This window comes from Fusarium flagelliforme (assembly GCF_020744385.1).
Source record: "Fusarium flagelliforme strain FIESC 12 MPI-CAGE-AA-0113 chromosome Unknown B0J16scaffold_4, whole genome shotgun sequence".
Taxonomy (NCBI): domain Eukaryota; kingdom Fungi; phylum Ascomycota; class Sordariomycetes; order Hypocreales; family Nectriaceae; genus Fusarium; species Fusarium flagelliforme.
Window position 1 is genome coordinate 5086235 of NW_025763506.1, and position 11475 is coordinate 5097709.

Genomic DNA, 11475 nt, shown 5'->3' on the forward strand with positions numbered 1-11475 from the left:
GGGTTATAGTTTCTCTGTAGCTTTAATGTGTTCAATAATTGTGGCTGTTCTAAGTGACTCAAGATCTACCACTACAGCTAGCTGAGCCAGGACCAATAAGTGGCCTGTCCTCTCCGTCTTATTGACCTCATTCTATTCAACTCCGCCCTTGTCAACGTTTGTCTTGTAGTTCTTCTCGCCCGAGTTGATGTAGAACAAGTTGTTCTGTGTCTTTCCGTTATTGTTGGCCGTGGCAACAGCCATCTGAGTCTCTAGACGGGCCGAGAGCGAGGGGAACTGGGTCATAGTACCAACTGACGATATCCATTCATTTCCAGTTCTAGTAGCGCGCTGAACATCACCCTTCGAGGAAAGGTAGTACAAGTACACGTTTCCTGAGTCCGTCTTGGTTACAGCAATAGGCGTACCATTCATCGCTTGGTTAGTGCCGGCAATGTGTTGAGCTGTCGATGGCATTGTCAGATAACTACATTGAGAACTGTTTTTTATGCGCACTTACGTTCAACGTGACTGCCAACACGAAGGCAGTAAATCTGGCTATCACCGCCTTGCTGCTGGTAGAAGACCTCCCGGTGGTCTTTGTCGATGTAAAGAGCGGCCAGTCGTGAGGTTTCGTCAGGCTGCCAACCAGGCTTCATTCCCGGCACAGGGTTGACATCTAGATTGTCATAGTTGAGTGAAGCCTCCATCAAGACGGCTGGGGCTTGAGGAGCACTGTATTTGCATTGGTTAGCGACGATTCATTTTTCTCTTGCAATTATGACTGCACTTACGGCTTCTTGAAATAATAGAGCCAAGCGGTGTCTTCCGTGTCACTGACAGCCGCAAACGCGGGTAGATCCACGGTTGTAGATTCGAGGTCATCCTCGTTGGCTGCCAAGATGTTTTTGATCGGGCTAAGCTGTCCAAGCACAAGTTTTTTATCATTGGTAGCGATCTTTCCAAAAACAACCGGCTACAAAGGAGTCAACAATCGATTCATCAGGGCAACCAAATGAAAATGCAAACATACGATGCCACGAAGATAGACTGCCGCAATGCTCTGATTGGTAACGTCCGCACCGGCAGGGGTACCATGAGCAGAATAGAGAAGGTTGTGTTTACTGGCATCAATAGGGATCTGACTGAGCGCGAGGCGCTGCTGCTGGTCGACCCAAAAGAGCATAACACGGTCACCCTTGGGGTTCAGGATCGTTGTCACAGGGTTAGCCATGGTGAAGACGGAACAGTAATTACGGTGAAGGTTGTGTGTTTAACAGAGGATGATAGCGAATGAAGACTTCGAGGGCAAAGACAAAGTTCACAACATGTGTATTCGGGGCACTTTATATGGCTTCGTAGCTGTGTGACCGGCGCCCAACTCTTCCTCACTGCCACGATTGTAACCAGTGGCCATCTCTTGGAGAAGGTGGGTACAACAATTGCTCCCAAAAGGATAGAACAACACGCTTGATAGCACACAGCAGTAACCGTGTGACCAGGGCCACCATCAGCTTCTGTGACATTCGAGCTCTTCTGCGTCAATAGCAACATGAGCCATTGGCACTATCCTGGCCTGGCTTTCTTGCCAGGAATTCCAGCTCGCCACTGACTAGCAGGGATGTTTCGGACTACGCCCCTGTCGCGGGTCTGGACCAACCGTTTTCGGGGCAACCGCTTGTCTGCAGGTCTCAGTTGCTTTCCAATATCACATTCCAGCCAGCTGCATTTGCAACAGTGATTAATCTTAGTACGACAGTATTTATCGTAAGGAAAAGGTATCAGGTACCTCAATGGACTTGTCTGACTCCTTCTTAACCCCCTAGAATTGTACACCAGCGTGAGCATCTGTGGAGCTTCTATCTCGCGCTTTCCTTTCTAGTTTCATTTTTTGCCATCTAAACAGCGTGCTCTCCATTCTTGTCTTGGACACAGAAAAGACCTCATCTTGACTTTTGATTTGCACTAACCAACAAATCCTCAATATGTCCAGCTACCAAGTCTATTCATATCATCTCAACGTTGACGAAGGAGACTGCGCAATTCATGCGGTTTACAAAACTTCTAATCTTTCGGCTCCTGAAAGTGCAGCTTTGGTTGATGGTGGACGCACTGGATATGGTGTTCAGATCGAAAAGTTCCTGGCATCACCAGAGGGGATAGCTCGGGGGCTTCGCAAGTTCGGCAGTGTTATCGTTACCCATTGGGACGGTGATCATGTCGCTGGTGTGCTGGCCTTTCTGTACGACGATCTCCAAGCGAAGGTCCAGAAATACATAGTGGATAATGGCTGGACAAACATCAAGAAGTCGAATTTAGCGACGAATCTTCAAAAGGCTGCCAATGACCGACAGCTCAAGTCAACACACGTCAACTATGCAGACCTTGATGGTACACCAGTAACGCGCTTTTATACTCCATACTGGCTTACGTCTCTATCCAATTCGACTCTGAAACCACGGCCCACAGCCGGAGCAATGAACTATAAGCTGATCAGGCGCGAATTGAACGTGGTATCTTTCAAGATTCTTCCATCTAGCGACTGGCGTGGGACTCCTTTCAGTGTATGGGTTGACATCATGAGGGAAGGAGAATACGGTAAAAAGCTTCTTGGTCGTGACCTATTCACCGGAGACCCTGTTCTGGAGAATGGTGAGTTACCTGAGTCACCACGACGAGTTTCTCAATACATGCATAGCCGGCAGAAGTTGAAACCGGTTATGTACTGCATCGGCAGTGATGGATACACACTATGCCCTAGTGACCGCAGATATGGTTATTATGAGTGGACTGACGAGGACAAGAAGACTGATCTGGATACCATGGATCTGGAGAGACTTGTTCTGCGCGAAATGAAAAAAACAAAGGGTCAGAAGGTCTCAACTCAACTAGTCGTGGGTACGACAACTGCTAACAACGAGTCCTCCATTTCTTGTATGATTATTTGGCCTGACGCCAGAGAGGCAAAAGTCACGCACTATATCGCCGGCGATGCTGGAGAACATCAAGAACGGCTCTATCTTCGGTGGGCTACTGTTCAGGACGGGAAGAAGCCATTTCGTCGCCCCATAAAGATCCGAAGTATTAAACTATCGCATCATGGTATAGTTTAACATCTCAAGAATTGGTCTTTTCTTCGTGGTGCTAATGTCTTAATTAGGGGCGAAGTTCTCAACTCCGGTCCTAATGCCTTTCCTTTGGGAGCCAAGTGACGTTATTATCTCTAACTCAATGAATTCCAAATGGAATCACCCCTGTGAGTGGTTTTATCGAGGAATTGTTCCAACCGGAACACAATTGAGATGCGAGCTAACACCTCTACAAAGCTTGGGAGATTGTATGTTTGTTGTATGCGTACACAAGATGGCGAGCCACAAAGGAGGGACTCACTCGGGCTCGCGTACTCATAGCTACTAACCTCTCGGTTTATTTGTGTAACTACTGGGATCAGAAGTTAATTACTATACAATACGTCAGTCCGGGCTCCATTGCCGCTTGGGAACATCCAACAGGTAGAGACCTACGCTTGTTGTTTGTTAACCAGGAAATCAACAGACTGGACTCCGTTAAAGGAAGCTATTGGAAACGGGCTGATATTTTTACTGCAGTCGTTGCAGACTTCTGGGACGATATTTCACGCTTAACCAAGCAGGATTATGGAGGCAAGGCGTACAAGCTTGGAGGCTTGACAAAGCCGGGCGATCAGCGCCTTCGTGCTGTTCTCCTTATCCATAGCAAGGCAAGCACTGAAGTATATGCTTTCAAGGAAGATGATATGGAAAGAATCAAGAACGCATCCCCACTTTCAGAAATGGGAATGTACTCAAGTCCATCCTCTGAAATTCCTCGAGTACTGCCCAAACCGCTTGGAAGGGAGGACACCAAGAGCGACGAGGCGAGCGAGAACCGGGCCCACCGCGTGCCTTGGCCAGGTCTAGTGGGTGGGCCAAAGACTTTCCAAAATCTTTCAAAGGATAACGATGTCAGGAAGACGTTCTCGGAATGGCAAGACCCTCCTCCTTCCACGTATGAGTTCTCATCAGCAGATGAAGCAGAGTCATACGAGAGGTTCACCCCCTGGACTTCATTACGACACCTGAAGACAGTCGATGCCGGAGCTTTCTTTATCAAAGCATCAGATGCAAGTGTCAACGCTGGGCTAACCACACACGGGGTGCCCAAAGGGCATCTTGATTATTTTCTCGGCGATCTGCGCACGGGATCGATGGTCCTCGTTTCAGAACCTCCGCCTGAGTCAGCAGGTTCTATCTCCATGACCTCTCTTGACAAGACAGATGAGACCACGGAGTGGTTCATGTTCTGTATGTCTAGCAGTGACGATGAGGAATGCGGCCTGAGAGTCAAAGCATCCATTGCTGGCAATGGTCTTGTGAACATGACAGGCTTTGACTTCCAAACCAAGCTCAAGTACTTGCAGCAGGACACTAGAACCGCTGACAGCCTTGCATTCGCCCAAACGCCGGTTGTATTTAGTGCTGAGAATAATATGTATGCCTTCGATGCCCCCAGCGACAAATGGCCAGCCATATCGACCACAGATGACACTCTTGTCGGCCCATCACACACCCTCTGTCTTAGCTTGGGGGCTTATCCGAGTATCACAGGTTTATCTGTCAAGTTTTCTGAGATTCTTGGAATGATTGACCTGGAGTCAACCGGACTTCTGAAACTTCTGGACCAAGTTGCAGATCTTCAGCTCGACACAGACAAGGGCAGTAAGAACGCGATCTGGTATACTCCCGCATATAAGCATGAGACCACTCTCCGGCTCTGCTTCAAGCAAGGCGAGACTAAGGGACAGGGTCTTTACGAGACTATCCAGCGCGCGATTTTCGAAATGACCAAGATCAACGTGAAACCTGTCGAAGAAATGTCTTTTAAGCCAAAGCTCATTGCTAAAAAGACATGGAAATTGCGTAGTGACACGTACACCGACATCGAACACGAGCTGACGTTCTTGGTCGAGGTATCCGTTGCCAATGACACCCAGAAAGACTCTATGCAGCTGGAAACTGCCCTAATCTTTGGGGACGATAATATTCAATGGATACTCAACTTCCCTCAAGACCAAGACTTCAGGAGGCTCCTCTCGTTCATCTCTAGTCTCTTCGGTGCCAAGGAGCTGGACCAAAAGATCGAGCAATACCTTCCAAACAGTGACCAGCTTGCCTTACGCCGAGTTGCCTATACTCATGATGGATCTAACGACTCGCTCGAAGTATTTGTACAGGTTACATTCGGAGGTATGGCTCTTTTATGCACTTTACGAGTTGACTTTCTCGAGAGTGGAACCAAATTTGGGTTTTACGGTGACCTTTTTCCTGAGACTCGACCAGCCTTCTTGGGCGATCCCTTCTATTGGGTTCCGTACAGTTCCCGCTATGAAACATGGACATCGTTGGCCATCATTCCAGTGAAGAACTCTCTCGGAGCATTTGAAGATGTGCAAGTGTCTGAAGTTGGTGATTTGAGCAAAACTTTCAATGCCCTTGAGTCAAACCAAAAGAATCCGCGGACTCTTGAGAAGTCGCCTAGCTCTCTGGAACTCGTTGGTCTTCACCTTTCCCTCACTGGAGAGGAAGTTTCGTTTAGTGCAACTGTCATGAGCGACTTATCTCAGAATGGCAAGGTGCCTGCTCTCAAGCTTTTGGCGGCGTCGCTCGATCTGAGATACGACATTGGAAAAAGGTCTGTGTCAAACTGCTCGCTTGCCACATCTTTTGCACTGACAGGGCCAAATCCATCTATTGCTCCTGCTATCTGGAACCTAGTTCTTGCATATCATGAGTCGACCTGGACGCTTAGTGGCGGAGTCACTGCACTGAGCGGTTCCTTGCTGTACTCATTGTTTGATGGGGACTCAAATAGCGAGATGTCACAACTCCTCTCTAACATGATGCTCGATTTACATTTGACCTACAACTACAACAGCGATGCCAAAGCTTCCGACTTTACGGCTGAGGGCACTATCCATCTTGGTCACCTGCACCTAGACGCCACCTACAGCTATCCAAAGGATGGGAACTGGAACCTCCACGCGTCATTGAATATTGATGACAGAGAAAATAAAGGTGGAAGTCTACTCGGCGTCATTGGATCAATCTGCGGAACAGATTTGACCAGCGTCGTACCTGACTTCATCGGAGGAATTGCAGTGAATCCTGTGGGTGATAAAAACTTAACATCTTTGACCGTAATCAAGCTCGACAACGCTATTTTGATGCTTATCCGACTTCAAATAACGGCTACGATATCTATTGCCTTCTACCAATTTCAACACAAGAGAGGCGCCGACAAGTCGGTGCAAGCACCACCCGTCAAGCGGGCTCTTGTTTTCTCCCTTGACAAACTTCCAACAGTGGATAATGTCCCCTTTATTGGATCATTGCCTCAGCCTTTTGACGAAGGCCGCTTGGTATGGGTCAGTGGCGGCAAAGATGGAGGTTGGACGAACAGCGAAGTCCAGTCGCTCAATCAAGAGGCTGCTAAAGCTGGACCGGGCTACCCCCAAATCATTTTCAAGAACCCTGGCAAAGCGCCGCAAAACAGTCCTTCAGCCTTGTCTAAGGGAGCGAATGATTCTGTTGTGCTGAAGAGCGGTTTTCACTTGTGTCTGCTCCAACAGGGCGAGATTCGACTTGATCGTATCTTTGGTGTCTCAAAGCCAGACAAAGACAAATCAGGTACTGCCGCTGAAGGCGATGATGACAGATATTCTACGGCATCAACAACATCGCCGTTGAACAAGAAGATTGGACCAGTGACTATTCTTGGTGTTGGCGTGGACATTGACGTGGCCAACAAAAACCTGAAAGTTATCCTCGACGGCACTGTCAAGTTGGGTCCTATCGAACTGACCTTGATCGGCTTTTCGCTCTCGTTTGATCTGGATGGCGTGACCTTAACAGATTTCAGCAAGCCGAAGAAGCTGCCGACAGCGCACTTGGATGGGCTCGCTGTCGGCTTCCAGAAAGACCCCATCACTATCGCTGGTCTTTTTGAGCATGTTGTCACTGACGAGTCGGACCAATACCTCGGTGGGGCGGTTGTCAGTTTCAAGGAGTGGAAAATAGAGGCAGGAGGCTACTATGGAACCTCCAAACAGAAACCAGCTCCGGTGAGCTTCAGGATGATGGATGAGGGAGACTTCAAGGCCTTCCTCGCGTATTTACGCGTGGAAGGCCCCGTTGCCACCATAGGCTACGCAGAGATCCATGGTCTGATCGGTGGCTTTGGATACAACACGAGTGTCAGGATGCCCACCATCGATACTGTTCAAAACTTCCCTTTCCTGGCTGAGAATCCGGATGCTTCAGCCTCTGCGGCTTTGACCACAATGCTGAAGAGCGGATGGTTTTCCAACAAACAAGGACAAAATTGGATTGCCGCTGGTTTGACCATCCTTGCTTTCCAGACGCTCACGGTATCAGCCGTCGTACTAGTAGAGTGGGGTTCAGGCGTCAAGCTGGGTGTCTTCGGTCTCGCAACGGCAGAGATGCCCAAACATGTAGACTTGAAATTTGCTGTCGTGCAGCTAGGTGTTGTAGCTACGGTGGACTTCGACACGGGCATCATGAAGGTTGATGGCCAGCTCACGCCTGCGTCATACGTACTCCATCCCTCATGTCATCTCACTGGTGGCTTTGCTTTCTATACGTGGTTCGGCCCCGGGCCTCAGCAAGGAGATTGGGTCTTTACTATTGGAGGCTACCATCCTTCATACGACAAGCCTGCGCCATATCCGAACCCGCCACGTCTGGGTATCAACTGGAGCTATTCCTCGTCTATCAACATCACTGGCGCTGCTTACTTTGCTATTACGCCCAAGATGTGCATGGGCGGTGGCAGCCTTCATGTGACCTTGACACTTGGTGCTCTGTACGCCTACCTGGATGCGTTTGCTGATTTCCTCATCAACTATCGCCCATTCCTGTATCAGGCCAGGGGTAGTATCATGGTAGGTGTGCATTATACGCTCGATCTTTGGCTAGTCAGTATCCCCATAAATGTCGACCTCGGAGCCACTATTACTCTACAGGGCCCGCCCTTATCAGGCAACATCCATGTCAACTTCTATGTGTTTAGCTTCGATGTCAAGTTTGGATCGCAACGCCTCCCGGCGAACGAAAAGCTCTGCCTGAAGACGTTCTACGCCCTAGTGCTTCAAACTACTCCAGAGGACTGCGCTACCATATTTGAAAGCGCTGATATTGAAGATGAGAACGCTTCTTCCACAGATACGGCTCCACTTCTCGTGAACTGTATCAGCGGCCTTGTTTCTCCAAGCACCAACGACAAGGATAAGACGCTACCGGATCCTGGCAGCAAGTGGATTGTACGTGGCGCTGTCTTTGCATTCACGCTTTCGTGCAAATTCGCTGTTACTACCGCGACCGTCGCGACACTCAAAGAGCAAGACGGCAACCTCGTTCCTGACCATGTTGAAGATGTCAAGAACAACGCCACTGGACACGTTTTCGCCAAGCCTATGCAACGTGTATCACCACTTGGAGAGTCATTCCTTCAAGTTTCCATCGCACCTCCGCCGCTCTCGCCTCATCTAGCTACAGACCAGGAGCTGCAAGCTTCCAATCCTGTCTGGCAGAAGTACGACGTAGGCTATAGTAACCTTCCCACAGCTTTGTGGGGACCGTGTAAGTAATTCAAACATTGGGATTTTACCTCAAACACTAGATACGAGGGTACTAATGTCGCATCCTATAGATACTGCCAGTGAAGACCCTGCTGCTCAAGGCAGCAACTCATCCAGTCTCCTTAATAGTGGATCCGCAGCCACTACACAGCTCATGGCTAGTCTTACACTGTATAGTCCTCCCAGTATGCAGCCTGTGGACCTTATTGCACCGTTTAATGTTTCCAAGAGCATGGGCGAGATCGGTGGTAAGCGAGACTGGTTCCCTGATGTCCAGGACTATCACGACAAATGGCTTCCCCTTCCAGCCAAAGAGGACAAAGGGAAGCAGTATGCAGACGTGAAGGCAGGTTGGGATGTAAAGAAGAGTATTGTGGGAGATGTGGTTAGTTTCATGGGCGAACTTGGCCTAGGAGGCTGGAATTGGCCTGGATGCAATACAAAGGAGGGCAAGGTTAAGGCACCTGAGGTTATGGTTCGGGATATGGAAAAGTGGTGGATTGGACCGCCTGTTACATGCTCTGCTGCTACTGTGTAATAGGTATAGTAACCAGGGGTATTTTTCTTAGAAATGTTACTTATATATATTAAGGTTTCTTAACTGTAAATATAAATATAAAACTTAAAGAGTTTATAGAAAGAGTAAATTAATTGTAATTAAGTAATATATATAGTAAGCTAGTAAAAACTAAATTAAATTAAATTAAAAGCTTTAAATCCCTTTTAGTTTTAAATAAATATAAAAGCTTATATATAATAAGTAACTATTACTAGTAAAGACCTATTACTAGTAACTATACTAAGAAAGTACTAATATACTAAGAATAGGTATAAAGGTACTTTTATAGTATATAGCTTAGTTAGTATTACTAAGACTATAGTTTCTTTTTCTAAGGTAAGTATATTATAATCTCTACAGTTACATTACATATACCTTACAATTTTCACTCTATTAGCTGTAGTTACTACTATACCTGCTAATATAAGCTATAACTACTTTACTATAGTTACCCCTAAATACTATAATTACAGATAGTAACTAGTATAATTACTATTAACTACAGTTACCTTAACTATAATTACCTTATATATATATATATTCCTTTAAGCACTAGATAAAATACTTAGCTTATTAGCTATTAATAAGACTTCTTTACCTAAATATACCTAACCTACTTTATTTACTATTAAGAAATATAATACTTTACAATACTTAGTATCTATAGTCTATATATCTACTAATATAAACCTAGTATAGACTAGTTTATTCCTTAAGAACCTTACCTATTATATATTAATAGCTCTTATTTAAACTATACTATATAATACTAAGTAATACTTATATAATAGTACCTTTTACTTTAAACTAGCTTACTATAGTACCCTATAGCTAGTAGTTACCTTAGGTAACTCTACCTAATACCTATTTTACCTTAGAGAAAGAACTTAACCTTCCTATAGATACTATATAATAGTTAGGTTTCTAAATAGGTAAACTAGTCTATACTAGGTTTATATTAGCAGATTTATAGAGTATTATACTAAGTAATTAGCAAAGTATTACATCTCTTAATAGTAAATAAAGTAGGTTAGGTATATTTAAGTAAAGATATTTTATTAATAGCTATTAAGCTAAGTATACTAACTAATATTAAGTAAATATATATATAGTAGTAATATCTAGAGGGAAGTAATAATATATAAGAGTACTATTATTTCTAAAGTATTATAGTCCTAGAGTACTATTACTTCTTATAAGTATTAGTTCTCTTATAATTAGCTAGGCCAGTTATTGCTAGTATATATAGGGAAATAAAAATATAAGGTATATATAATATAACTGCTAAGATTATAATATAATCTCTCTTTTCTTAAGGTCTTATCCTTAAGGCCTATTATTTTAACTAATACTATTTTTCTTTTAGTAAGTCTTAACTTAAACCTTTTATTATTATACTTTAGTATATTTAACTATATATTTAAATAGTTCTTATATAAAGATTATAAAAACCAAGTTATTAGTGTAGTAAGTAGGGATAGGGTTGGGATGGTTTGAAAGTCTTAGTGAAATTTTAGTTGTAAGTTAATACTATAGTTAAAAATCCACATTAAATCTACTATTGCAAAAAGTAATATATAGGCTAGCTTAAATAGTAGCTAAGGATGTAATTTATCTATTTCTACTTATTATAAACATTTTAAATTAGTATTATATATTTTCTTATACTTTCTTCCCTTTCTTAAAGGTTTATTAGCTTTACACTTAAGTATTATTTAGTATATTATTAATTATTTATTAGAATATTACTAGTATATTAGTAAGGCTAAAGGGTATAACTATACATTTAAATAGTTTAAATTTAGTTTAAAATACTATTTTCTATTTATCTAATTTTTTAATATAAATTAAATTATATACTCCTTTAAGATCTAATACTATAAAGATTTTCTTACCTTATAACTAATCCTTAAGTTCTATTATAAGTAAAAGTAAAGTTTAATCCTTTACTATTTATATATTTAGTAGTCTATAGTTAATAACTAATTTATCTTCTTTGTTTTTCTTTAGTATAAAGAATATAAATAAAGCTATTAATAAGCTAGATTCTTTAATATAGTCTCTCTTAAGTATCTTATTAATATACTCCTTTTATACTTATAGTTTCTTAGGGTTAGGGTTAGGGTTAGGGTTAGGGTCAGGGTTAGGGTTAGGGTTAGGGTTAGGGTTAGGGTTAGGGTTAGGGTTAGGGTTAGGGTTAGGGTTAGGGTTAGGGTTAGGGTTAGGGTTAGGGTTAGGGTTAGGGTTAGGGTTAGGTTAGGGT

General features: G+C 44.0%; 2 protein-coding genes across 2 annotated transcripts; one reads left to right on the forward strand and one right to left on the reverse strand.

The window, feature by feature from the left end:
• Positions 1-12: 12 nt before the first annotated feature.
• Positions 13-1380, reverse strand: B0J16DRAFT_415496 (uncharacterized protein). Its single transcript, XM_046133530.1, has 4 exons — positions 1013-1380; positions 774-955; positions 500-714; positions 13-443 (listed from the first exon to the last, which is right to left on the reverse strand). The coding sequence occupies exons 1-4, from the start codon at positions 1211-1213 to the stop codon at positions 133-135; spliced, it is 909 nt and encodes a 302-aa protein (XP_045983920.1). The 5' UTR covers positions 1214-1380; the 3' UTR covers positions 13-132.
• Positions 1381-1964: 584 nt separating this feature from the next.
• B0J16DRAFT_306031 (uncharacterized protein) lies at positions 1965-9245 on the forward strand (the record flags this gene model as incomplete). Its single annotated transcript, XM_046124774.1, has 4 exons — positions 1965-3081; positions 3140-3235; positions 3306-8654; positions 8725-9245. The coding sequence occupies 4 exons, from the start codon at positions 1965-1967 to the stop codon at positions 9189-9191; spliced, it is 7029 nt and encodes a 2342-aa protein (XP_045983921.1). The 3' UTR covers positions 9192-9245.
• Positions 9246-11475: the final 2230 nt, after the last annotated feature.

Bases quoted from the DNA above. Each gene is read 5' to 3' on its own strand.
- B0J16DRAFT_415496 (XM_046133530.1), bottom strand. From the start codon at position 1,213: ATGGCTAACCCTGTGACAACGATCCTGAACCCCAAGGGTGACCGTGTT. The intron at 956-1,012 runs GTATGTTTGCAT...ACTCCTTTGTAG, and splicing joins CAGTCTATCTTCGTGGCATC to CCGGTTGTTTTTGGAAAGAT. The intron at 444-499 runs GTAAGTGCGCAT...TGCCATCGACAG, and splicing joins TGTTGGCAGTCACGTTGAAC to CTCAACACATTGCCGGCACT.